The sequence below is a fragment of the Notamacropus eugenii genome, chromosome 5 (genome assembly GCF_028372415.1).
Source record: "Notamacropus eugenii isolate mMacEug1 chromosome 5, mMacEug1.pri_v2, whole genome shotgun sequence".
Taxonomy (NCBI): Eukaryota; Metazoa; Chordata; class Mammalia; order Diprotodontia; family Macropodidae; genus Notamacropus; species Notamacropus eugenii.
The window spans coordinates 252,854,341-252,880,945 of NC_092876.1; the positions used below are offsets into that span (position 1 = coordinate 252,854,341).

The window sequence follows — 26,605 nt, forward strand, 5'->3', positions numbered from 1 at the left end:
AACAGCAACAATAACTATATCTATAATCTGTAGAAAAATCCATCAAAGATTTACATAATAATGGAGTTTGAATGACAAAAGAGGATGAAGGACTGAGTGGAATGATTTTCTTTTTGGTATAATTTCTTATCCCCAACCCAATCCTGAATTTCCTTGCTGATTGGTTACCATTCCAGAGAAGGAATTTGGCAGAAAGGAAAAGCTGGAGAGGGTGATGTGGAAGGTGTGTGTAGGTTCTCAATTATGTGAAATGGACTGAAAATAAAGTCCTTTCTTAAAGGGCTAGGGATACTATTCTTTCTTTTCTGGCACTACAACTCAGTGGTCAGTTAGTACATCAACGAGCATTTATTAAATACTACTTTGTGCCAAGAACTCTGTTAAAAGCACTGAAGATGCAAATAAAGGTACTCCCAAGGAACTCACAGGTTTCCTCTTCTATGTTGCCACAATAATGCTAACTTATCCAATCTTTTTTTCTAAGGAAATTAATTCATTTAATGACCATTTAATCCTCATCATCAATGTGACCCCTGGGTTAAATTTTTTTCCTTTAATTTTGATTTATTTTTAACGTTGATTTTAAAACATTTTTGATCCCAAATTATCTCCTTCCTGCCCTTCTTTCCCCTTCCCATTGAGAAGGCAAACTGTATAATAGCAATTATACATCTGGAGTCATGCAAAACATATTTCCATATTAGCCATGTTGCAAAAACAAAATAAAACAAAAACAACAAGAAAATAAGGTAGAAAAAAAATCCTTCAATCTTCCCTCAGAATTCATTAGTTCTCTCTCTGGAGGTAGATAACATTTTTCATCGTGAGTCCTTTGAAATTGTCTTGGATCATTGTCTTCAGCAGTGTAGCTTCATCTTTCACAGTCGATCATCATTACGTATTGCTGTTACTGTGTACAATGTTCTGGTTCTGCTAACTTCACTTTTGCATGACTTCATGTAAGTCTTCCCAGGTTTTTCTGGAAACATCCTGTTTGTTATTTCTTATAGCACAGTAGTATTCCATCACAATCATATACCACAACTTGCTTATCTGTTCCCCAATTGATGGACATATCCACAGTTTGCCATCACAAAAAAGAACAACTATGATACTTTTGTATATATAGGTCATTTGCCCTTTTCTTTGATTTCTTTTGTGTAAAGTCATAGTAGAGATATTTCAGAACCTTTTGGGCATAGTTCCAAATTGTTTTCCAGAATGGTTGGAGCAGTTCACAATTCCTCCATAATGGACCTATTTTTCCACATCCCTTCCAGCATTTATTATTTTCATTTTCTGTCACGTTAGCCAATCTGATAGGTGTGAGGTGGCACCTCTGAGTTGTCTTAATTTGTATTTCTCCAATCAATTGTGATTTAGAACACTTTTAAAAATGTGACTATTGATAGCTTTGATCTCTTCTGAAAACTGCTTCTTCTTATGCTTTGACCATTTATGAGTTGTTAAATGTCTCGTAGTTTTGTAAATTTGGCTCAGTTTCCTACATATTTGACATATTAGATCTTAATCAGAGAGACTTGCTGTAAACTTCTATCCTTCTAATTTTGGCTGCATTTCCTCAATTTTGTCAGCTGGTGAGTGCTATCACCTTTTACGTCTAAATCATTTATCCATTTTTTTTCCAGGCATGATTAATTTATTAGGATGGCTAGCAAATACTATTAAATTGGATTCAAGAGTGCCCAGTAGTCAAGGATGAATCTGACAGAGTAACTTTTCCTTATAGTATTTACACAGTGACTCTACAGATACATATATTTTTTGGGGTTTTTTTTTTGGTAGTTTCTTTTTTTTAATTTAAATTTATTTATTTAAGTTTTCAACATTCATTTCCACAAAATTTTGGTTTCCAAATTTTCTCCCCATTTCTTCCCTCCCCTCACCCCAAAATGCCAAGCATTCTAATTGCCCCTATCACCAATCTGCCCTTCCTTCTATCATCCCTCCCTTCCCTTGTCCCCATCTTCTCTTTTGTCGTGTAGGGCAAGATAACTTTCTATAACCCTTTACCTGTATTTCTTATTTCCTAGTGGCAAGAACAATACTCAGCAGTTGTTCCTAAAACTGCTTTGAGTTCCAACTTCTCTTCATCCCTCCCTCCCCACCCATTCCTTTGGGAAGGCAAGCAATTCAATATAGGCCATATCTGTGTAGTTTTGCAAATGACTTCCATAATAGTCATGTTGTGTTAGACTAACTATATTTCCCTCCATCCTATCCTGTCCCCCATTGCTTCTATTCTCTCTTTGGATCCTGTCCCTCCCCAAGAGTGTTGACTTGTAATTGCTCCCTCCTCCCACTGCCCTCCCTTCCATCATCCCCCCCACCCTGCTTATCCCCTTCTCCCCCACTTTCCTGTATTGTAAGATAGGTTTTCATACCAAAATGAGTGTGCATTTTATTCCTTCCTTTAGTCGAATGTGATGACTTCATGTTTCATGGCTTCATGTTTCCTTTATCCATTTTGACCTTATTTTGATATACGATGTGAGATGTTGGTCGTTGCCTAATTTCTGCCAAACTGCTTTCCAGTTTTCCTAGCAGTTTTTGTCAACTGGTGAGTCTTGGCTACCAAAACTTGGATCTTTGGGCTTATCAAACACTAGATTACTGTGGTCACTTACTATTGTGTATTGTGTACCTAATATATTCCATGGATCTACAACTTTATTTCTTAGCCAATATCAAATTTATTTTGATGATTGTTGTTTTGTAATGTAGTTTGAAATCTGGTACTACTAGGGCATTTTGGCTTATATTGTTACAATAGATGGCTTGGTACTCTCCTCTCAATGTAAATGTAAGGGGTTTTTCTCAGTTCTCACATAACTTCACATATGCAGCTGCTAACTAGAGGTGGGGGACCCACAGAAGATTGCTCTATTAATAAAATAAAAAGGAAAAAATGATAAATGAGGAAAGACATGCAGAGAAGTTTAAGAAATTAAACAACTTCTCCAATATTTGTCAAGTTCATGATAGGGCCAGATATCTACTTAACAGTCCCAATTACTTATACCATAATGCTGTCAAATGTTTAATGAAGGAAGGAAGAAAAAGTCAAATGTGAAATATTCTAACAAATCAGAAAATCCTGAAATGGATCCAGGGCTTTAGATACTTTCATATGATCCACATTCTGTCATTTGTCCAGTATTCCCCTTCTTGTGCTTCATAGTAAGTGTTATTAATATTCTGCATGTTTTTCTTTTAGCATTTGTTTCACCCTAAGACAATGCTGTATTCTGTAAGGGACATTTTATATTAAATTTAATTTTAAAGCTGGACACAACTTTATTTTCAGCCAATTGGGAAGGCTTTTAAAAATCCTTCTAATATAAATATTTAGGGAAGTATTCATTTTTGTGACAGGTACTTCTTCCAGAGATGCCTGTTTCAAAGACTTTCAGTATGATCTGTAGTAATGTGAGGAACACTGATGCTTCCCATTCCTTTAATGGTCTGCTTTTTCATGTTATTCCTTAGGAATCTGACTTATGACACATTTGACAAATCAGCCAAGACAATGATGTGATAGGACGTGTAATGCTCTAGAAAAATGCCAGTGATAAGCCTGAACAATTTGAATGCTCCTGGATGTATGAACTAAAGTTTCTTTGTGTATTAAATATAAGCTCCAAGCTATAAGCACTGTGGGAACTTAAAACCTTATTTTTAAAGACATGTATGTCTTTTTTTTTTTTTTAATAGATAACAGCCTACACTGGTTTCCTTTTCTATAGCACTGAATAATCCAAAAGACTAAGTGATTGTAGAAAGGCCGTTATCTTTGACCTACAAATACAAGAGCATTAAAGCCATGATGAGCTGCTCCAGCTCTGTTCACTGGTGTGGAAAAGAAATGATTCAGAATGTGAACTGCAAAGCCAGCAGCCCTTTCTAACTTGGTGGTGTGTAGTCAGTAAGAACAGAGATTCATAGCAACTTTTTGTGAACATAAAAATAAGAGAACCTATTTTTTCCTCTTAGAGTCTATCTGTGCTGGCCCTGGAGTCAGGAAGATCTGAGTTCAAATCAGGCCTCACTTATAAGCTGTGTGACTCTGGACAAGTCACTTAACCCCAACTGCTTTAAGAAAAAAAGGATATATATATCTCTAAGTTCCTGAAGAATTTGGGAAGTGTAAGGAAAGGATAAAAAAAAAATAGAATTTTCTGACACCTTCTCCTTTGCCATTGCACTTCTAAGCTTTGGGACACATGACCTAAAGAAAAAAATATACAATTTGCAGCTTCTTCAGCAGATCCTTGATTTCTTGGTTTTGGGTCCTTTTCTCCTTCTTTGTGACTTTTGTCCATGCCTCTTGTAAGTTCATTACAGTGGGTCTACTCAGTCTGCTGCTAGTCTTCATCTAGTTTTCTTGAGGCTTGTTATTCAGTCATTTCAGTCGTGTCTGACTCTTTTTGACCCCATTTTGAGTTTTCTTGGCAAAGGTACTCGAGTGGTTTGCCATTTCCTTCTCCACTACATTTTGTAGTTGATAAACTGAGGCAAATGGGGTTGTGATTTGCCCAGGGTCATGCAACTAGTAAGTATCTGAGGTCAGATTTTTAGTTTGAGTTTTCCTGGCTCCAGGACCAGTGTTTTAGCCACAAGTTGGTTAGTTTATTGGGGCTATCACTTATCACTGTTTTCATTTCTCTCCCTGGAAAATCTCAGATAGTGTCATCACAACTCTGTAAGCTCTATCATGCTTTGAATTTCTGGTTAAGCCAGACTTTTGATATGATTATTAAAAATTCTTAAAGTGTCTCTGGCTCTCTCTTAAGCAGCAGTTCTAGTATATTTTAACTTTATAATTTTTTCTGGAATCAATAATTCTGGAATCAATCAATAGGCCAGGGATAAGTCCCAGAATTATTACCACTACTTAATACTGAGGAACTCTGGGAATATATAGATTAAAATAGCTGTTGAACTGTTGAACTTCTACCAGGTCTATGAGAATGCTAGATGAGAGATGAGTGACATTGATGCCTAGCTTTCCTGTGGTATGATCATATGAAGGTTGTGTGTTTGTGTGTGTGTGTGTTTTCCTTACCATGATGTTCCAGCAGTCATCACCATGAAATATGCCCGTGTCTTTGTGGGTTCCTCATCCTGCAAGATCTTTCTTCCCTTACAGGACCTTCCTCTGGTCAGTTCCTTAAACAACCTTCATTTAAAGGAAGTACCTGGTATCATCATGTTCGCTCCTTCATTCCTTACCATTTTCTACTCCTAATTCTCTGAATTTCCTTCTCCAACATCCCATCCACCCTGCTTTTAGCTTCCTTTTATGTGTGGTCTTTTCCCATTAGAATTTACTATCAAGCACCTTGATAGCAAAGACTTTTTTTGGCTTATATTTATATTCTCAGCACTTTTGAACAATACCTGATTCATAGAAAGTGATTAACACTGCTTGTTGACTTCACATATTAGCATCTTATTTCTATATTAATTTGATAAACAAAACTTAGAAATGTGAAAATCAAATAATATTGACATTTGATTAGAGAAAGTTATTACCATAATTATATTTTGGAATCCATGGAGATGTATTTCTTAAAGAACTTTCTTTTCACAAAGGTGATTTGCCAAATGAAAAAAAAAATTTTTTTTTGATCCCCAGAGTCACAAAGAACAGTAGGTTTAGTAATTTATACTGTAAAATCTTTCATAAAGATTGAACTCTAGTTGAGGCTTATATATGTCCTGCCTTTCTGCTAGTAAAGATTCTTTACAGCTGTGTTTCAAAATTCAAAAGAATTGACGTTAAGATTCACCAAGAACTTGTCAAATGGATAATTTTACTCTGGAGTCACAGTCCTTTTTATCTTCTTTTTAGTGACTGGATGAATAGGAAATTGGTGGTGGGGGTTACAGGGAGAAATAGATTCTTTTGAATTCACTGCAAGAAAGAAAGTGAATAAATCCAAATCTGTCTAATTTATTTTCACTTACCTCAAATTATAGGGAAATGATATATGTTCAAGAAGACTGAAAGGGTCTTTCATAACATTGCAGAGATGTAAATAGTCTTAATAGGGACCCTGTTTTCTTTATAAAGAGACAAATTATATTAAGAAAATGCTCTTAGAAGAAAAACCTGTTTAAGGAAGTATCTAAAAAGTGATTATGGCACTATGGTTAAAGGTACTAAACATGTGCTAAGTCTAATATGTATATTATGAATGACCTATTTTCTTTTGCTGGGCGAACTGGGGAGTGGCGTTGTTTTAAAAAGTCATGTAATGATTTTTTTTTTCCTGAACAAAAATGCGTCCAGTGACCCAGATCATCTCAACGTTGGCTGAAGTCATTCAGATTGTACACATGCATGCATTATGTAGTAATAAAAGGAAACCAAATGTTTTGCAATACTTATGACTTCCAGAGGACTACAGTATTAACTCTTGTAGTCTTTTCCCACTTAGCCTTAAGTTTCATTTAGTTTACAGAGAAGGTGAAGTTTTCTCATACTCTCAAAAGGTGTTCTTTGAGCTTTGGAAAAGAATAAGAAACTTTAGCCTCTGAGTGGCAGATTAAAAAGTCTAAACTGTCATGGTTGCTTTCTAGTCCCATGGTAGCCAGAGTTGTCACACAGTTACAATGCTTTAATAATTCAGCTTAGTTCACACACAGCATCAGTCCCGCACTTAATCAGTATTATCTGCTGCAGTGATGATAATGAATTCTAAAATCTAGTTCAATTGAAAAAAAAAGCTGCGAAGTCAATTGCCACTAACTCCACAGCTAATTAGCTTTAGGTTTCTCTGCCAAGAGTTTTTTTTTCTTTTTCTTTGTATCAGAAGTGATAATAGCTCTGTTGCTGGTGTTGTTCTTTAATTTTCATTATCCTAAAACCATTTTATTGTCAGTTCTCATTACTGTACCTGTTTCTTAAAAAAAAAAAACAAAACTAAAGAATGTTCTCCCCATTTCCTTTTCTTTTCATACATTGGAGAATGAGAGGTCTGTTTATAGCAGCAATGAAAAAATTGCTGATATTAGGATTTAAAAAAAAGAAAAACCTCACAAATCCAGGCCTCTTCTCATGTATTTTGTAATTTTTTTCTATGGAAAAAATAATTTTCCAGATTTTTCTTCTCTGTTGTAAAATACCTAATGTGAATGTGTCTAAATTTGACACAGAGCTATACTTATAGATTTAGAAGGTGGAAAAAGCTTTATGTTTTCTAAATAATCTATTTTAAGAACTCATATCAAAGAGAATTGGAAAGAATGGGGAGACCATTACCTTCTATTTCTTTTATGTCTTTTGGTTCTCTCTTTCAAAATGAGTGAACCTTTCAAACAATGAAGAGCTTTGTGTGAATGCCAGGTCCAGTACACTGGCAAGAGGTTCACTTTCGGTGACCCACTATTTTTCTTTTTCTCTTTTTTAAATTTTTTTTCAGAAGAGCCCATTATAGAGGAATGTGATGAATATTTGCAAATAACTCTCAAAAATACACTATATGTGATGAAGGCAATAGTGATCATAGAAAGAATTGGGCAGTACAAATAGACTTGGATAAAGACATATTGAAATATAGGTCTTAGAGAAAGAATACCCAAAACAGGTGAATAAGTGGTGAAGTGGGTCAATGAGCACAGCAGAAATGGGAGTATTTCATGCTGGTGTAGTAGGAAAACTGGATTTGGAGTTAGAGGATCTGGATGTGAATCTTATTTCTATTCCTACCTTTGTGACCTTGGGCAAGTCTTTAACTTCTCTTGTCCTCCGTTTTCTCATTTGTAAAATGAGTGCATTGAACTAAATGAGCTCTGGTGTTCCTTCCAGATCTAAACCCATGATTTTATGATCCCATCACTATTTGTCTAGGTGCCATGGGAATTAAACAAGAAAGATAAATAATCATCTGGAAAAATGAAGGACAGCTGCAGGGAGATGAGGCTTTAATTGGACTTTGTAAGGAAAGACTAAACGGAATTGTTTCAGTTTCTCAAATATAAATAAAATTCATCCTCCATTTTACTCTAGATACAATGAATTAATATGATGCCAGTCCCATAGTTGCCTTTTGATTGAATAAGTCATTTATATTCGACATTGGTTGGCTCTGTTAGTTTCAGAGTGAATTTGTTAAAATCATTAAATGTGTATTTGAACTTCTAGAAAGTAGCATATATATACATGTATATATATGTGTGTGTGTGTATACATATATATACGTATATATATATACATATATATGTGTGTGTGTATATATATATATATATATATATATATATATATGTATATATATATATATATATATGTTATAAGTTAATCCAAAAGGACCATCCCTATTCCACAGAATCATAATTTTGCTACTGTTTCCCAGGAGGTTTCTGTATAAAAAGGTAGAAACAGAAACTACATTTTTGTGAAAATGTCTTAAATTGTGTGTACTCAAGTAGATTAGCTCATAAACTCCATTTACCTCATAGATGTTTAAGGTTGCCTCAGTTTGCTTGCTCCCTTGGGACAGTAATTTGGTATAAATCTTTCCAAGAACAATTCATGTTGTATTTCTTATATTTTAGTCATGTTAGGAAAAAATCATTCCATCTGTTTTGAAGTAATACAGAATGGAAAGCAAGTCTTACAGGAGGAATATATTTGTGGTCTTTTCAAGCCAATAATGACAAAATATTTAGGGCTTTTTCTGTTTATTAAGTCATAACCATAAGCTCTGTAGCCAAGTACTTTGAGTAAAATATGGTAGTAAGAGCTTTTTACTAGATAAACTTTTAAAATTCAAGTAAATAAATGTTTTAGAATCCCTTAAAGATAGCATTATCATTTTTGACCACCATTAAAAATTGTTTCAGTGCACTAAGTGAAGTCCTAGGGGCCCTTAAAACCTGTTGAATTTGGAAATGGGCATTCCATGATATGGGGAAAAATGTGAATAGATTGAATTTAAATCAGTACTTCAACAAATATTGCTTAAGTGCCCACTATGTGCAAGGTAACATGTTATGGTTAATAGATTACCAGTCCTGGAGTCAAGAAGACCTGGGTTCAAGACCTGTTTATGACATATCCTATTTTTGTGACCAAAGGCAAGTTTGCTTTGTAGTGCCCATAAACTTCTTAAAGACAATAAGTAACAGATGGTGGCTAATTGATGTCAGTTGCAGGAGTTATTATACACAGGATTTTTCTTTGCCAATGAAATCATGAATCTTTAAATGCCACCTCCTTCTCACTTTCCCAAATGTGCAAAGCACTGAACTCATATCATATTAGTTTTTACATGCTCTACTTTGAGAAAGACTGCTAGCACAAAAGTAAAACTGCTGCCAGTACTCTGCATCATTGTTAAAATTGTAATTTTAAATTACAATTACATTCTTAAAATTCTGACTATAATTAAAAATTTCTAGATAGTTCATTCTAGAGATAGAAGGAGTCTATATTCTGAGGTGTATAATTTACAAGTGGTGAGTAGAGAGTCTAATGACTAGTTTATTACATATACCAAGTTGGCTAAAACACACATTTTAGATCTGAATTAGTCTGAGGGAATTGTTTTTGTTGACCCAGCCCCTAAATTTCTGAATGGACCTGAGATTGCCCATTGTTATGAGGAAAACCAGGAGTTTTGGTTATTTCTGGAGGTCAATACCTACTCAAAAAAGCCCAGTCGTCCCAGATCAAAGAAGGGCCCATAAGCCAAAATTGAGTAATGAACAGTGATTCAGCTCAGAGTGAAATGGTCTTAAACATAAATCAAATTACCTTTTTATTTTCTACCTCAGGCTATCTGCTAGATTGTCATTTACCACCAGAATCAAACTTAAGCACTGGGAAAATCTAGCTCTTGGCAATTATCACAGCATAAAATCTCAGAGCTTTCTAAAATGCTTGGGTAGTGTAAAATCTCTTCATTTTTAGATTCCATTGGTTAGGAATTTCTCTTGATTTGAATAGGGACAGAGCCAAAGTTTACATATACTTGGGAACCACTTCTGTCCAGTAAATAATTCTAGTTTAACAATGTAAACCAGATTCCATGAGGGTTGTTTAAATCACTCTACCTCTGGAAGTAGTCTCATTCTCAAGTAATGAAATGTTTTTGTCATTGACATTCTTGGCATATATCCCTAGTAATGGGTTGCTTTTCATTTATCACACAACGCCATTATTCTTGGCATAATGAACTTAAAAGTCAAGAAGACCTGAGTTTGAATCCTATCTTGGACATTTATTAGTTGTATAACCTTGGTCTTAACCGCTGTCTGCCCAGTTTGCTGAACAGTAAAATAGAGACAGTAATATCACCTATGTCTCAGGCTTCTTAGATGGATAAAATGAGATAGTATGTATAAAGTGGTTTGCAAACCTTAACATGCTGTGTAAACGTTAGTTATAACTATTATTGCCTGTCTTAGTTTGACTGTAAGGTCAGCTAGGATAGAAACCATCTCTTGATCATTTCTATATCCTCTGTTACACAATGCCTAGCACAAACAATGTACATAAAATGCTCACTTTGTAGGTGAATGAATAAATGAATGAATGAATATATTGCAACCCTAGTTTGAGTTATATTGTATAGATATGAAAACAATATGATTGTATTTCTTGTAGATAGTATATCATTCAGGTCTTACTGATTCAAATATCAGCATGATAGAATGAAAAGTGTGCTGGGCTGAGGAGAAACACATGCTAATCCTGGCTGTGCCATTACTTTGTGATCTGGAACAAATCATTCTAGTTCTTTTGGTCTCTTCTTGATCTGCAAATTAGGGGATTCGCTTTTTGCATTACAAAGGTCTCTTCCAGCTCTATAATGTGTGATTAATAACTTAGACTGACTTTTCTCATTCTACACCAATTCTTATTTAAGTTTTACTCAAGGTTAAAATCTTCCAAGTTTACCATAGTTAGTGTAAAAATATTTTTAGCCATATCTTAATGTGGGTAGACAGTGGGAAATTAATGGATCCTCATATAAAATAACTTGATTCTTCAAAACTGAATGGCTTTCATGCCTCTCTAGACATTTTGGATTTGGCTATCATGTACAGGCTGTGGTGCTCCCTCAGTCTCAAAACTTTCTTGAATTTAGTTCAACAGTTTTCCAGTTTTTACTGGGAAATGTAACATATGACTTTAGTTCAAAGTTGAATTTTATGATGGAATTTTATAGTGAGTATGGCAAGGAGTCCAACATATCACTATGCATATACCTGAGTGGAATAGAACACTGTCCTTTTTTCTTCTCTTTTTTCTTTTTTCTTCTCCTTTCATTGGAAAGAAGTCATCTGTTGCTATGATTTCAACTATAATTTAGAGGTTATAGTTTGCAGACTTTCAAGTCTGCAGATGACTTCAGTCTACTCTTTTTTTCTAGAGCTAGCTGGCTAAAGTCTGTTAGTTATATCTTAAATGATAGGATCATAGATTTATAGCTAGAAGGGAATTTAGAGGTTATCTGGTCCAGCCTCCTCATTTTACAGATGAAGAAACTGAGGTCCAGGGTGATTCAGTGGGAAAGGTCAACAGAGTTGTCTAGGATGGAACCAAGATTTGAACTCAGATTTTTCTCATTCCAGATCTATCATTCTTCATACAATATCATAAGCCTGTCCTCCTAGGAGTTCAAAGTCAGCATATCAAAAGCCAAATAAATCTTCCTCCCCTTCAGATTAGTTGCTCAGTCATTCTTGATTTCTGCATCATTCTCATTTTCCATATGCAACTGGTTGATGTAAGTCTTGTCTTTCTTTGCAGTACCTTTTCTTCCCCCAATTGTTCCCTCTTTTTCATTCTCACTGCCACCATCCTAATCCAAGCTCTTGTACTCTGTGAGGGAGGGAGGTTAAGTCAAAGACAGCTGTGAGCCACAGCATGATCACTAAGGGAGAACAGAAGGGTCCGACTGCAGTAGCTTTTATGGTCTTAGGAACGGCAGGGTGAGGAGGTAGCTCTTGACAAACGCTTGAGGAGTCCCATGCCAACTGACAGAGAAAGTATCACGGTAAAGTATTTCTGCTTTATTGTTTGTCCAATAAATTGTTAAGTACCAACAATGTATTTATAGCAACTGCCTTATTTTCGTAGTATAACGTTACAATGATATTACATTTCCAATAGGAAAACAAATCAAAGTACATGATTACCCGTGCAGTGAAACTAAAAGAGTTACTTAAGACTAACTTATAATGTTACTTAGAACTAGCATTGCAACTTTTTTTTTTTTTGAGATATGAGTGATTAAGATCAACTCTGTGTGTTTTGAGAGTTTCCCCAGACATATGCCAATTTTGGTCTGTCCCATGAGGCCAAACATGGCATAACATAATCCAGGGGAAAGAAAAGTCCCAGAAGGATTCCATATCAGTGGCATATTTTGGCCAAACTTGGCATAAGAAAACGTAAGGAGAGAAAGTCCCAGAAAAGGGATTCCATACCAGGAATATAGTTTGCTTTTTATCCCTCTACACGGGTATTTTGCCTATCCTGATGACTACATCAGCTGATTGTGAGAAAATTTTTACTGTGGTTACAAATGTGGCCATAGAAACTTACCATAAGCCACATGTGATTTCAATTTGATTTAGATTGCTACATTTGTCTCTCCCCCAAAGATGTCATCCAAGTAGATTTTGAGTGTGGGAAATGGAGGGATGACAATTATTGTATGTTTTTCTTAAACTGAGAAGAAATGTATCTACTCATGCACTTCCTGTGGAATACTATACTACTGTAAAATCAGTGATCAGTTACATGAATCATAGACTCTTTAGAACAGTGACTCTAAAGTTTTGTTTTTGGGGCCAAAAAATTAAAAATGATTGAAGGGTCCTAAGAACTTTTTTTTTATATGGGATATATCATTTAAATTAGATGAACTGATGGACTATATAACTTTTGTTTATTTAAAATAAAGATAAACTCGTTACATATATTTCTATGAAAAATATTTTCAAAATAAAAAAATTTAGTGAGAAGAATGGCATTGTTTTAAATATGTTTGCAATATCTCATTGATGTTTTTGCCTCTGTAGTCTCTCCTTCTGATTGGATGACTTATCTCAAAATTTCCATTTAAGGAAGGAGTACAGGGTAGCCGTGCTTCTCATTTCATTCCAGGTTGAAAACCAGACTTCCTCTCACATGGCCCAACTCTTCATTTTAAGCATCTTCACTTCAGCCCTGGAATTTATGCATTGGAAATATCCTCAGCCCCTTTGGGACCTTTCCTTCTGATTGGATAATGCCTTTCAGAACCTCCATTTAAGGAAGGTGCCCAAATCAGTCTCATTATTCTCCTAGTTGCACTCTGTACTTACCCTCTCTTTCCCCAATGCTGGGTACTTGTCTCTCCCCTTCCTCAACTTTTCAGTTTCCTTTTATTTATTTTATTTCAGCTTCATTTATTTATTTATTTATTTTTATTTATTTCAGCTTCTCCCCTTTTGGAATCTAACCTTCTTCTGTGTTTCTGTATACATGGTGTGCCAGGCCTAGAGGCCTGAGGGCTACCCGAGTCTTCCCTTACCTCACCTCCCGAGGTCTTCGGTTGGCCAAACCGGATGCTCGTATGAGAGAAAGGACGTTCCAGAGTCGAACAAGGGTTGAGCTTTATTTCAGGGTCTAGTTACAAGTGCATGGGAATTCTTCCTTAGGAGGGAAAGAGAAAGATCTCCCAAGGAGGCAAAGATCTTACAATAAGAGATTGGAAGTAGAAGTACAAGCGGGGAGAGAGGGGGAGGGGAGAGAGGAGAGAGGAAAAGCGGAGCCTTGTTGTCCTGTCCGCTCCGCGCCCCTCCGCCCAAGAGAGCTTTCAGGCTTCCCTGATCCTACTTAAGCTCTTCAGCAGCATAGTTTGCATCTGAATACCGTGCCTGTTAGGTAACTAGGTGTGCTCCAATCCAGGACAATCTCGAGGGCGGGGAGAGCTCTCTCCCATCATGTTTCTCACGGGAAGAGGCGGAAATACACGAGATAGCTCGGTTCACCTGGATTCCCAGCTGTTTCCTGGGGGGTCTCGTGAGAACTCTAAGATTTAGAAGTTCCCACCTTTACCCGCCCGAGACTGTCCACATGGAATTGAGCTTCCAACCCTAGCAATGGTGTGTGACAAATCAAAGGTAATAGAACAGGTCTGTTGAGGAATTTTGACCTGAAGGAAAAAGACCAATTGAATGCTGCGCACAAGGAGGAACTTAACTAGGCATTTTTCTGTTTAGAATTCAGAACAGGAAATTTAAAATGTTACTCAATAAATATAATAGATGCTCAAATTATATTTCAGTTCTATTTAACCTCCAGGCTCAGTGGACTTTGAGGTACAGTGTTTGGAGGTCATGCCTTTATGTTTACATGGGCTGTGAGCCTCAAAGTATTCTTACCCATTACTCACTGGCTTTTGAAATATTCTTACCTATTACTCACTGCCCGTGCATTTTCTTTTTTTATCTCACTTGTAACCGAAGACATCACCTTTCTTGTGATATTGGTCCTCTTCAAGAATGAAGGACTAACAACAATCTGTGAATAGTAGCAGCTGCCCATTAGGTACACAAGTGGCCAGTTCCAATTCCTCCCTCTCTCCTTCTTCTTCCTCTTTTCCTTCCTCTTCCTCTGTCCACAGAAGGAATCATTCCCTTTCCTGTGGGTGTTTTGCGCAAAGGAATATAAATATTGATGGCTGAAACCTTGCAAGATATCTTGGGGTTTATGGGCTGGATTGAATTTTTTCTCAACGCTATTTATTTATTGTCATTTTTAATGATTAAATCATTTTAATGATTTTAACCTAAATCACTTTAAGTCTCACTAATTGACCAACAGAAGGTCCCATTCCAAGCCCTTACTTGGTCATAGTTTGGGTTTTGATGACTCAGAGTGAGTGTAAATAGTAGTTGTTTCTGTTTTAGCCAGAAACCCTGGGGGTCTTCCCCTTCCAGAGTGATTGATTTTTTTTTTTTAATTAGGTGAAATAGGTCATTTTTTTTGCCTGATTTCTTACCTATCTTTAATCACTGAATGGGTATTGTCTCAGACAAACTGAGACCTGGGAAAATACCTTAGTTTTAAAAGGCCAAGGTCTCCTACTGCATCTGAGTACATCTCCAGTTATTCTGATCTGTATCTTGTCCCTGGAACCAGATGGCTCTGGAGGGGAGAGTGAGACTAGTAACTGTACATAGCCCCACCTCACTTAAATCTAGTTCACTATGTCTTGGATTCTCTTTGAATGAAGAACAAAAACAACCTCAACAATAATGCCAGTGTGGAAGTTCAGAGAGTTGAGGAATCAACAAGTCCTGTACCATTGTAACATCTCATGGAATGGCCTCAGAGTTTAATCTTTGGTTTCAACTGAATTCTACAATGTTGTAATCTAATCTGCATGGGAGAAAAATATGTACAAGAAGGACATAGCCTGGCCCACTCTCTTCTGGTTGTTTTGACCTTGGCATTGAATTTGAGTCATGGCCAGAGTGTATAGATCATAGAGTAATAATGTTACAGCTGGAATGATTCTGAGAGAATATCTAGTCCAACCTCTTCATTTGACAGATGAAATAACTAAGGGCCAGAATTATTGATATACTTGTCAAAAATGACACAGGTGACTAATGAAAAAGCCAAGACTAGAATTATATTTTTCTGACTTCTAATTCATTGATCTTTTTACCATATCACATTCTTTTTCTTATCATATTGTTCATGGGGTAGCGAGAGAGAGAGAAAGAGAGAGACAGAGAGAGAAATACTTAGACGCAAAAAACTCCTGAAAAGATGATAAAGTTCAGTTAAATTCACTTGTACTAGGTTGTATCATGGTATTTTTGGCTATCATCTGTAACTTACAAATCTTTTGTTATACTCTTCCATCTCATAGGTTCACCAGCAGCATCCATCCAATTGCTGGGGGCCTTCATCACTTTCTTCTGACATCTCAAGGATGCCTACCAATGCTTCTGGCTGCTCACCTGTCATCCCTCACTTGCTGTTTTCTTTTCCTATTTGTATAATTACTTGATTATATCTTTTACTCCTGTTCTTCAAAGTTTCTCATTGGTTATATGTTGTAGGCTACTCACAGTTACTGTGTACTTCTCTATTGCAGTCTATGAATTCATTTTTTTTATACGTAATTTTATTCTTCAGTATAATGTTGGTATTAGAAAAATTGACCTTTTCTTTCCTTGGTAACTGAGTGAAGGAATTTTCAATTTCCCAAAGATCCACTCTCTTCCTGTCCAACTCTGGGCCCAATCCAATATTTGTACCATTTATCCCAGATAGACATACTGATGGACAAAATCTATAGGTTGACCTTCCAAATACATGCTGAAATCTGGACAATAAACATTCTTTATCCATGTGGTCTATATGGTTGGTCAGGCCAAATTCCGTTGAGTGATGATGGATTTCTTCCAGGAGATTCTGCAGTGTTCTGAGGCTTGATTTAATCATCACAATGTTATTTGCAAACAAAAGTTATCTAGGGGACATCATCATCCATAGAAAATCTTTATTCTCCCTGGATTTTGCTAAATCTCCTCCATTCCAATATGACCTTCGTTGGCAAGTCTACATCTCCATATTTTGCCCTTTATCTGATATATATTATTAGAGGGTCATGGAACAGGGTTATTTCTTTTGTATATCTTCTAAGGAATCTTGTTTGACTTTAATGTGTGGATGGAAAACACTGTGTTGTAAGAGTCTGTAAAGCAAATCAGATCCTTTAGGTATTATAAGTCAATTTTTTTTGCTATGTGTTTGCCCATTTCTACCATCTTATTTTATATTTTGTCATTTAAGAAAAAAGAATTTGTATAATAGGATTTTTCTCCTTGCATAGCTAGCTCAGTCTAATACTGGTTTGGATATGTCAAAAATTTAAATCATGTTTCCTAACATATACACACACACACACACACATATAACTAATAGTGTGAATGAATGTTAGACTTTTATCCTGGCAGCAGTGTTACAGGGGGTTCATATTAATTGTAATTTTCATCATTTGTCATGGAGATAGATCATTCTTCAAAAATATTAGGCATGTTGTAGGGACTCATGTTGGTTAACAATCATTTCTGCACAAATATAGCACAGGGAAAATTGATATTTATAAAGGGAACATAGGATTCTTAAGAACTGGATGATTCTTAAGTGCTTTTGTGGTGGTGAAATTTGAAATAATTGAGGAAACAAAGGTTTGAGTTATGAGCATAGATTTATTAAGCAGCATATACCAATTACATAACAAATCTGAACCTGACCTCTTCAGCTTGGCATTGAACCCCTGAATACAGTGGGAAACAGATTTTTATTCATTAAAAGAAAACAATAATCAGGATAATAAAACAGAATTATAATTAGGTGATCCGATTTCTAATTAGAGGAAAGGTTAGGAACTTTCTGAGTTGAGAGGGGGAGGACAAATAGGTTCAGTTCCCTGAAATCAGAAAAAGAAGTGTCCCACTCTCTCTCCCCCCCATACCCCCCACCCAAGTATCTGTGTTCATTCAAAGGAACATGAAAACAGTAACTGATTGACCAGTATGGAGCTAGTTTTGAGATAAAGACATAGAGGTTGCTTGAGGTGTATAAATATGAGAAAATTCTTTGCATCAATCTTTGGCTCTGACTAGGTTTCTGGTCAGCAGTTTTCTAAGTCCTTAGTTAAAGGTCTCTAAACAACAGGTTGAGATGGTCTAGCTTTCCAGCCATACAGAACTAGGTTCAAACAATGCAGTAAAGTTTTCTTACAATTCCCATAATTAAATACAGTTTTCTGACAAGACAAATATTGAACTCGACTCATAATTGAATAGAAAGGGAACTGAGCTAGATCCAGAATTGAGTCATAAGAGGGAGTCAGTTTGGTTCACTCAGATCCCTCAATTTTCTCACCTTCCATTCAAAGATAGATTAAATGATGTTCACTATTAATCAAGTGTTAAGATATTATATTTTAATAATGCAAATCCAATTCTTAAAACATTGACAATCTATATGTGTATCTCTCTGTCAAATAAAATATTTGATTAACCATCACCATTTCCTTCTCATGCAAGATAAAAAAAAAGTTTGCTGCATTATTTAAAAATAATTTGGGGGGTTTCTTTCCTCCCAATTTTCTTCTTTAGGCAATAGAGATTATGCCAAGAATGATCCATTGGAGTTTAAGTCTCACCAGTGGTTTGGAGCTTCCGTGAGATCTAAACAGAATAAAATTTTGGTAAGTCCTTTAGACAATTTACCCAGTAGGTTAGTTAAGAAAATCTGCTGTGAAAACTACAGAAATTACGTGTATATGCCCCAGATATGTAAATGCAATGAGACAGTTGACTTAAAAAGAACTTAAAGTTTGACTTTTTTCTCCTTTTTCCTTCTCTGATCATTAGGAGGAAATTAAATGGCACAATGGATAAAAGTGCTAGACTTGGAGTCAGGAAGACCTGAGTTCAGATCTTCCCTCAGATACATATCTTTGTGACTCTATATAAGTCACTCAACCCTCTCCAACCTTGATTGTCTTCTCTGTAAAACAGGATAGTAATAGTGTCTACTTCTCAGATTCGTGAGGATAAAATAAGATAGTATTTTGAAGCTCTTGGCAAAAAGTGCTATCTAAATGCTAGTTATTGTTGTTATTTATTAAGATTACATTATTGTTGTTAATTTTCTCTTGGAGTTCTTTATATGTCTGTGTAAACTTCCTATTTAGCTTCAAGTATATGCCAGGTTTTTAGTTTAATGATATGAGCCACAGTGGAATGAAAGGATATGAAATAAGTAGGAATGGCATTTTTGATTAAACAGCAATTTTCATTGGACTCATTTTATAAAGAACTGTGTATTGAACATAGCTCTTTTGTGTTTGCCATGGGAAATTATAATCTAATGAAGGAAACAGAGCCAGTTCACACAATGCATATCTGACTTAGTTAATTTAAAATGATACTGCTAAGCTCCCATGTCTATGAATAGAATTGACTCCAAAATACACATATAGGCTCTTTCTTAAGTGTTTGGAAGCACAGACAATTTCACTCAATCAATAAGTATTTATTAAATGTTTACTGTGTTGTCAGCACTGGGCTAAGTCTTGGGGAATACAAAGAGAAAATAATTCCTTCCCTCAGGCAGCTAATATTATATATAAAGAGACAGTATCTGCCTATATAAGAGTATGTACACACACACACACACACACACACACACACACACAGACACACATGGCAGCTGGGTGGTGCAGTAGATAGAGTACTGGGCCTGGAATCAGGAAGACATCTTGCTGATTTCAAGTCTGGTCTCTGACACTAGCTGTGTGACCCTGGGCAGGTCATTTAACCCTGTTTGTTTCAGTTTTCTCATCTATAACATGAATTGGAAAAAGAAATAGCAGACCACTATAGTATCTCTGCCAAGAAAAACTCCAAATAAGGTCATGAACAGTTTGATACAACTGAAAAAAACTGAACAACAGTATAACTGCAACATATATGTGCATATGTGTATATTCATACACATGTATATACACATATACGTATATACATACACACACTCACATATATATAATCACAATATGGATGCAAATTAGTTTGGGAGAGAGTACACTAGAAAGGAAGGGGGACCATGGGGGAGAATGAGACAAGAAAACTTCATTGAAAGGTGGCACTTGAACTGAGTCTTGAAGGAAACTAGGAATTCCAAATGCTAGAAGTGAAAAGGAAATACTGTCTATGCATGAGAAACAGCCAATTCAAAAGCACAGTGGTAGCAGATATAGAAGCAGCAGTGTAGTACAGCAGGTATTCTAGTATGACTGTATCATAATATACATGAAGGCTAATAATGTATGAGAACTGGAAAGATAAGAAGGTGCCAAGTTAGAAAGATAAATGCCAAACATAGGAGTTTATATTTTGTCCAAGAGATGTCTTAGGGTTTCCAAAATAGGGAAATGACATGATTAGATGTGTACTTTAGGAAAATTTGTTTAGCAGTGTATGGAGGACATATGGATGTAGAGAAACTTTAGGTATGTTGGCCCAACAGGAGGCTTTGACCAGGTGAGAGGTGGTGGAGGCCTAAACTAGAGGGGTGTCCATACAAGTGTAGAGAGAAGGGATGCATGTGAGAGATGCTGTGGAGAAAGAAATGTGAAGATTTGGCAACAGGTTGAATATGTGAGGTAGATACGAGTGAGTAGTCAAAGGTCTCAGTGAGGTTTGAAACTGGATGACTTGCATGGATACAGATGCATCAGTGGAGTTTGGAAGTGGAATTTGCTGTGGACTAAAGAAAACTTTTGTGAGCCTAAAGACTTACATTTTGGAATTTAGAATTTTAATTACATTTTATTTAATTAAAAAATTTAAAAGTTAAATTAAAAAATTTAAAAGTTCTATCTCACATATTAGTTTAACCTACCACCTTTCATTAAAAGGATAAAAAAAGTGTGATTTTTTCCTCTCTTTTTGTCAAAGATTTTTATAAAACAGGTAAGTAACATAGCAAATAGAAAGAGAATCAAACAAAGCATCAAATCTCAGGTTTGCATGTAGTCATTTAAAGCTCTCAGTTTCCTCATTTGTGAAAAGAGGGAGTTGGACTAGATTATCTTTAAGACCCTTCCAGCTCAATGAAGCTTTGATATCTGTGTATATCTATGTCCATATACATACCTTTATGTATTTATACGCATGCACATATACACCCTAATGATCTATTTTGAAACAAATAAGGTTTGGGAGGTTGGGACAAGGAGACAAAACATATCTAATCAAGAAAGAATTTTCACAAGGGTAGAAAATATAATCATTTTCTACTGATGTTTACTATGATTCAATTCTTCATTCCTGTGACAGTTATTATGACTGGGAAGGAACCATGAAAATTTTGTAGGATGGTAAAAAGGATACCAAAGGGCTTTAAACTACTAATGAAATAAAACAGTTCCAGTTATTAGTAAAAGTGTTATTTGTAATAAAATTAGTCACATCTTTACTGTTCCAGGAAGACATATTAAGCATCCACTCCAGTAACTAAATTTAACTATCTGAAACTTTTCTCAGTCTTTGTTCAGGAACCACAAAAATTCTTTCAAACCTCTTCTGTCTTTACCTGCTGGTTTAGTAAACTTACAGAATCTCAAAGTTGGAAGGAACCTCAGAGTTCATCTGATTCATACTTGAAATAGCAAAGCCCTTTACAGTGTCCTTGCCAGTGATTATTTACCCTGTGCTGGAAGAACACCAAATACGGGCAATTCAGTGCTTCCTGAAGTAGTCCATCCTAGATTTAGACAGCTCTAATCATTAGAAAATTTTCCTTACATCTCTTCCATTCTGCAACTCCTATTCATTATTTTTTGTTATTTCTCAGAGTCAAGCATAAAAAGTCTTTTCTCATCTATACAGGGCAACCTTTCACATATTTGCAGCAAACTCTTACGTTCCCCCCAAATATTCTCTTCTTTGAGTTAAATATTCTCAGTGTATGATTTTTAGGGACAGTTAGGCGGTTCCACAGATAGGGTGCCTGGCTTGAAGTCAGGAAGACTCATCTTCTGAGTTTCCACTCTGGCCTCAAACTAGCTGTGTGACCCTGGGTGAGTCTCTTAACCCTAAAAAATGAGCTGGAGAAGGAAATGGCAAACCACTTCAGTATCTTTGCCAAGAAAACCCCAAATGGGGTCATGAAGAGTTGCTATTACTGAAGTGACTGAACAAACAATATGATTTTAAGCATGGTTTCTGGGGGTATATTATCATATCATACAAGGTTTTCAGGCCCCTCACCATGCTGGTCACTCTCTTTTGTACATACTCCAGTTTGTCAGTATCCTTCTTAAAATGTAACTCACAGTATGTAATGATCTGAATTTGCTTTGGCCTCAGCAGAGTACAGTGACATTATGTGTCACTGTTAATTCTCAGGATACTGTCCTTCCTTCCTTTACTTCTCCACTGATGCCTTTCTTAACCTATGTGTTTTATTTGGCCCAAGTGCCAATTTGCCTTCAAATAGACTTGTACCTATATGCCTTTTACAATTTAGAAGTTATTCAAAACTAGTCTTGTGACAGCCCTGTATCATCACTCAGTCATTCTGCAGTTTATTTTTATTCATCTTTTCACCATACTCCATTTCTTTTAAATCATTTGCTCTGGCTTTCTTTGAATTGCGTGCCAGTGGCCCAATTTAATATACCTTTAAAAAAATCTGAAAGTGTTTTTTATGATACACTACATTAGTATATTGTTATAATTATGCTATATTATTAGAATATATTTATAATATAATGTACTCCATAAGTCTTATGCTAAAATTACCCAGTTGATATGAAAGGAGAGAAAAGCTGGTTCTTTACAAAGAAAGTAAAGTTAATAAACATATTACTAATTTGACAAAAATGAGAGAGGAAAACCACATTACCAAGAAAATTTTTTAAAAGAACAAGATGTACTTATAATAGAAAACAAATAAAAAAAATTTTGAGAATTTACTATTAAGAACTATTGTAACAAAACAAAGAATTTTTTAAAAATGAATTGTTACCTTGAAAATATAAAGTACCGAATTACTAGAACATGGAATAGTTTTGTGTTTCTTCTTCATTGAAATGATGACATGACTTGCACTTGACTTTGTTTTGAGTGAGTGAGGGCTGTGCAGGGTCACCATCCTCACTTCTCCCCTGGAGCAATCTGAATACAGTAACCAGATATTCATCAGAATGACTGGAGATGACCCAGGATGCAATGGGAGACCTCAGAACATGGAATAGAGATCTTAAACAGCCAGATCTCAGAAAAAAATATTGAAAAAGACATGTAGGAGATCCAAAGAAAAAAATTCCTGGTCCCAGATAGATTTACAGATAAATTCTATTAAACATTTAAAGAGCAGTTAATGCCTGTTTTATGAAAGTAGTTCTCAAAAATTCAGAAAATACTTTAGTAATTTTTTTTATGAAACAAATACTGATACAAAAATTTTGAATAAAACTCAAGGGGAAAAAACTATAAGAACATAATCCAAACGTTATTCATTATTGCCACGTAAGATTTTTGTCAGAAGATACAAAAATAATTCAACAGTTAGAACAATTCTCATTATGACATTCAGAACAATATCTCAAACCACATGATTATATTAAGATGGATTGTTTTGAAAGTCTTTGATGAAGTATAGTACTCATTCATGAAAAGAAAATGATGTAAAACATGAAAATGTCATTTTAAGTATGATAAGATGTATATATCCAAAATGAAAGGCTAGAATTAGTTGTAAAGGATAAACACTTGAAGCTTTTTAGCAAATACAGGGAAAAAGCAAGACTACTCATCTTTCCTCTGTTGTTTGACATTATTCTAGAAATTCTAGCAAGAGGAGAAAGAAATTAAAGACTTAAACGTTGTTATAGAATAAACAAAATCATCCCTATTTGCGGATGACTTGATAGTAAATCCCGGAATATTTGTAAAGAACCTAAATGAAATAATTAATAACTTCAGTACAGTAGCAGCATCCAAAATAAATCTACAAAATCATTGCATTTCTGCATAGCAATTTTTAAAAAGCAGGAAGAAATAATAGGAAGGGAAATCTCATTCAAAATTTTGCAAAATATGTGAAGTCTTAGAGATACTCAAGACATATAAATGTGATTACAAAACATTCTTTAAAAAATGAAGAATGAATTAATAATTGAAGGAATAGTCATTGCTCATGGTTTGGTTGTGCTAGTATAAACATGATATTACTGTTGAAATCAATGACAGATTTATTGCTATACTAGTTAAGCCTTTTCTTAATTGCAGAAGTGATGAATTATGGATATGGTTTGTTTTGTTGCTCTCAGATCTGTTGTTTTAGTTGGTTTTACTGAATATTTTTTTCATTTTAAATCTTTGTTAAATCAGTTGAAGAAGGGAAGGGACACAATTATAAATTAATGAGGTGTAAAAAATGAAAAGTATTAGTAATAAAATGATAGAAGGGGAAAGTCTTTAATGTCTTTAAAATAAAACTGACTGAACATTTTTAAAAAGTCTGTTACCTCAGACTTTTAAAAATTCTGTCAGGAAACTCAAGTTTATTTTAAAGAAAATTTCTTTAACTTTCTAACAAACAAAATAAGTTATTTAATAATTCATCAAAGCTGTCATCACCCCAGGAAAGGGTGTCTATCCTATGTTCAACAGGGGAAAATAAAGTAATTCAGTGTTAGAAGCAATGGTAAATTTTAACATGTTTTCTTAGGTGAAAGAATCCTTAATTTTTGTAGTCTCTCTATACCACCTCTTTTAGCATTGGATTAATACCTAATGTGTTTTTTCCTTTCTATTATATGTGTTATATTATCTTACCCACATATGTTTAAGGCACTTCTCTGCCAAGGCTTCATTAAGGCATCTAACTAAAAGCTGCAGTTTATCTCTTCTGTCCTATGGTATTAGAGTCCTAGTGGTTGCTTAAGTTTGGACCCCAGACGGCCAATAGAACTGCTTCTACTTCCCCACATTATTTTTATTTCTTTTGAACTGGGATTTGGTTGGTGTAAGGAATTCCTGATATAGAAACTCTCTCCATTAGTGAAGATTGACAGTTTATTTGTAATTTCTAGTCCTAAAGTAACTAGGCTTATCTACAAAGAGGCTCACCCAGAGTTGTGCAGCTAGCATGTGTCAGTGGCAGACTTGAACTCTGGTTCTTTCTGACTCAAGGGCCACTCCTTCTATTCACTAAGCAATGAAAGCTCACTCTTATTTTCCTTATTAACTGAGGGAGCAGATTATCAATGGTTTTCATTATGACGGTTCTGTTTCAGTGCAGATTAAAATAAATTTTGTATTATAATCTTTCAGACTAAAGTGAAATGAACCAATGATCCACATGTGATATAGTATCTTTATCCCTTACTTAAAAAAAACAAACTTCAGTTTCATTTGTGTAGGCAACTCGTAGTGAACATCTTCCTGGATTTGTGGTCTCCCTGTACAAATAGTCTGGAAAAGTGGCTTGGGGACACTTAGAGTTTAAATGACTTGCCCAGTCATATAGCCAGTGGGAGAGGGGGGTGGTGGGACTTGAATCTAAGTCTTCCCAACTCCAAGATCAGATGCTTTATCATATTATGCCTTTTACATTTGCCAGTTGGTTATATTTTGCTAAAAAAAAAATTGGAAATCCAATAAATTGTTTCTAATAAATGAAATTACTCTTTTCTCTAGATGTCTCTGCCACATAAAATAATAATATAATATTTCTTACACACAATTCTGAAATAAACATCTCTGAAAACAAAAGAAAACAATTTCTTAGCCAACAAATTATTCTCAGAACCATTTAAAGGAGTCAGTTCATCATAGGGGGAAATTAATCAGTCTCTAAGTCAGTTAAGCCTATGGCTCTCCTTTGAGCAAAAAGCATTTAAAATTTTTTTTTGGAAATGAGTTCTGTTAACTTCTTTGAAGTGATATTTATTTGGACTAATTTATATGCTTTTCAATAAGGTATGAGAAAGGTACTTTTAAAAAATCTTTCTGCATTAAGCAAGCAAAATTTATTTATCAGATTCTCACATGTTCAACATGACCCTAAATGGTTTTAAGTTTTATTGTGGCTTTGCTTGCTTGATTTTAATAGGGTACAGTGATGTATAGAGAGATGAAATTTAGATGATTTAAAAGAAGTATTATTTACCAATATTCTGTTTATTTTGCTTATTTTGGCATCAGGCCTGTGCTCCATTGTATCATTGGAGGACTGAATTGAAACAAGAGAGGGAACCTGTTGGAACGTGCTTTCTACAAGATGGAACAAAGACTGTTGAGTATGCTCCCTGCCGGTCAAGTACGTAAAGAGACAAAATCTTCCCTTGTACTTTGCAACAACTTTTTAGAAAGGGATATAAAGCTTATTTTGTGAGAATTTGTGTATTTGCTCAAAATGGATTTGTTATAAAGACTGTGGCTAAATATGTTTTCCTGTGAGATCACAATGTCTGGATATAAATATAATCCTATTACTCTGGATACAGAGTACAAATCTGCCTGGCCTTCCCTTGAAGATTTTAGTTCTCACCCTCTAGAACAGTGGTTTGTTCATATAATTAGGTTATCTTGGAATCACATTTATAATCATCATCTCACCAAAAGTCTCATTAATTCCAGTTTGCCCTAATGAGTTCGGTATAGGAATTGCATATTGGTCACCTCTTAGAGTGACACCATGACCACATTTCTGAAGATTTAGCGTGGTATAGTGGTTAGGAGGCTAGCATTAGGACTTGGCTACATGGGTCTGCCTTATGGTGTGACCCTGGTCAAGTCACTTTTACTGCCCCCAAGAAACTCTCTGAGGCTGTAAGTTACAGATGAATTGTTATTCTGCATCTATGGAGAGTGCTTTCCTTGCAACAGCTTTGTGAGATAGTTTAATTAGCATTACTTGTGTTTTACAGAGAAGGACACAGCTCCAGCCAGATGAAGTGCCCTGCCTACTATTACACACATAGTAATTTTTAGAGGTGGGATTTTGAAGCTAGGTTTTCCGGGTCCAAGTGTGATA

General features: G+C 35.3%; 1 protein-coding gene across 4 annotated transcripts in view; it reads left to right on the plus strand.

Moving 5' to 3' along the window:
- The window catches only part of ITGAV (integrin subunit alpha V), a 115,523-nt gene that overhangs the window by 29,184 nt on the left and 59,734 nt on the right, over positions 1-26,605 (plus strand). For all 4 annotated transcript variants that reach the window (XM_072612597.1, XM_072612595.1, XM_072612596.1 and 1 more), the window contains exons 3-4: positions 18,169-18,260; positions 25,774-25,888. In XM_072612597.1, coding sequence (XP_072468698.1) covers positions 18,169-18,260; positions 25,774-25,888 — 207 coding nt within the window. The remainder of the gene's footprint in view (positions 1-18,168; positions 18,261-25,773; positions 25,889-26,605) is intronic.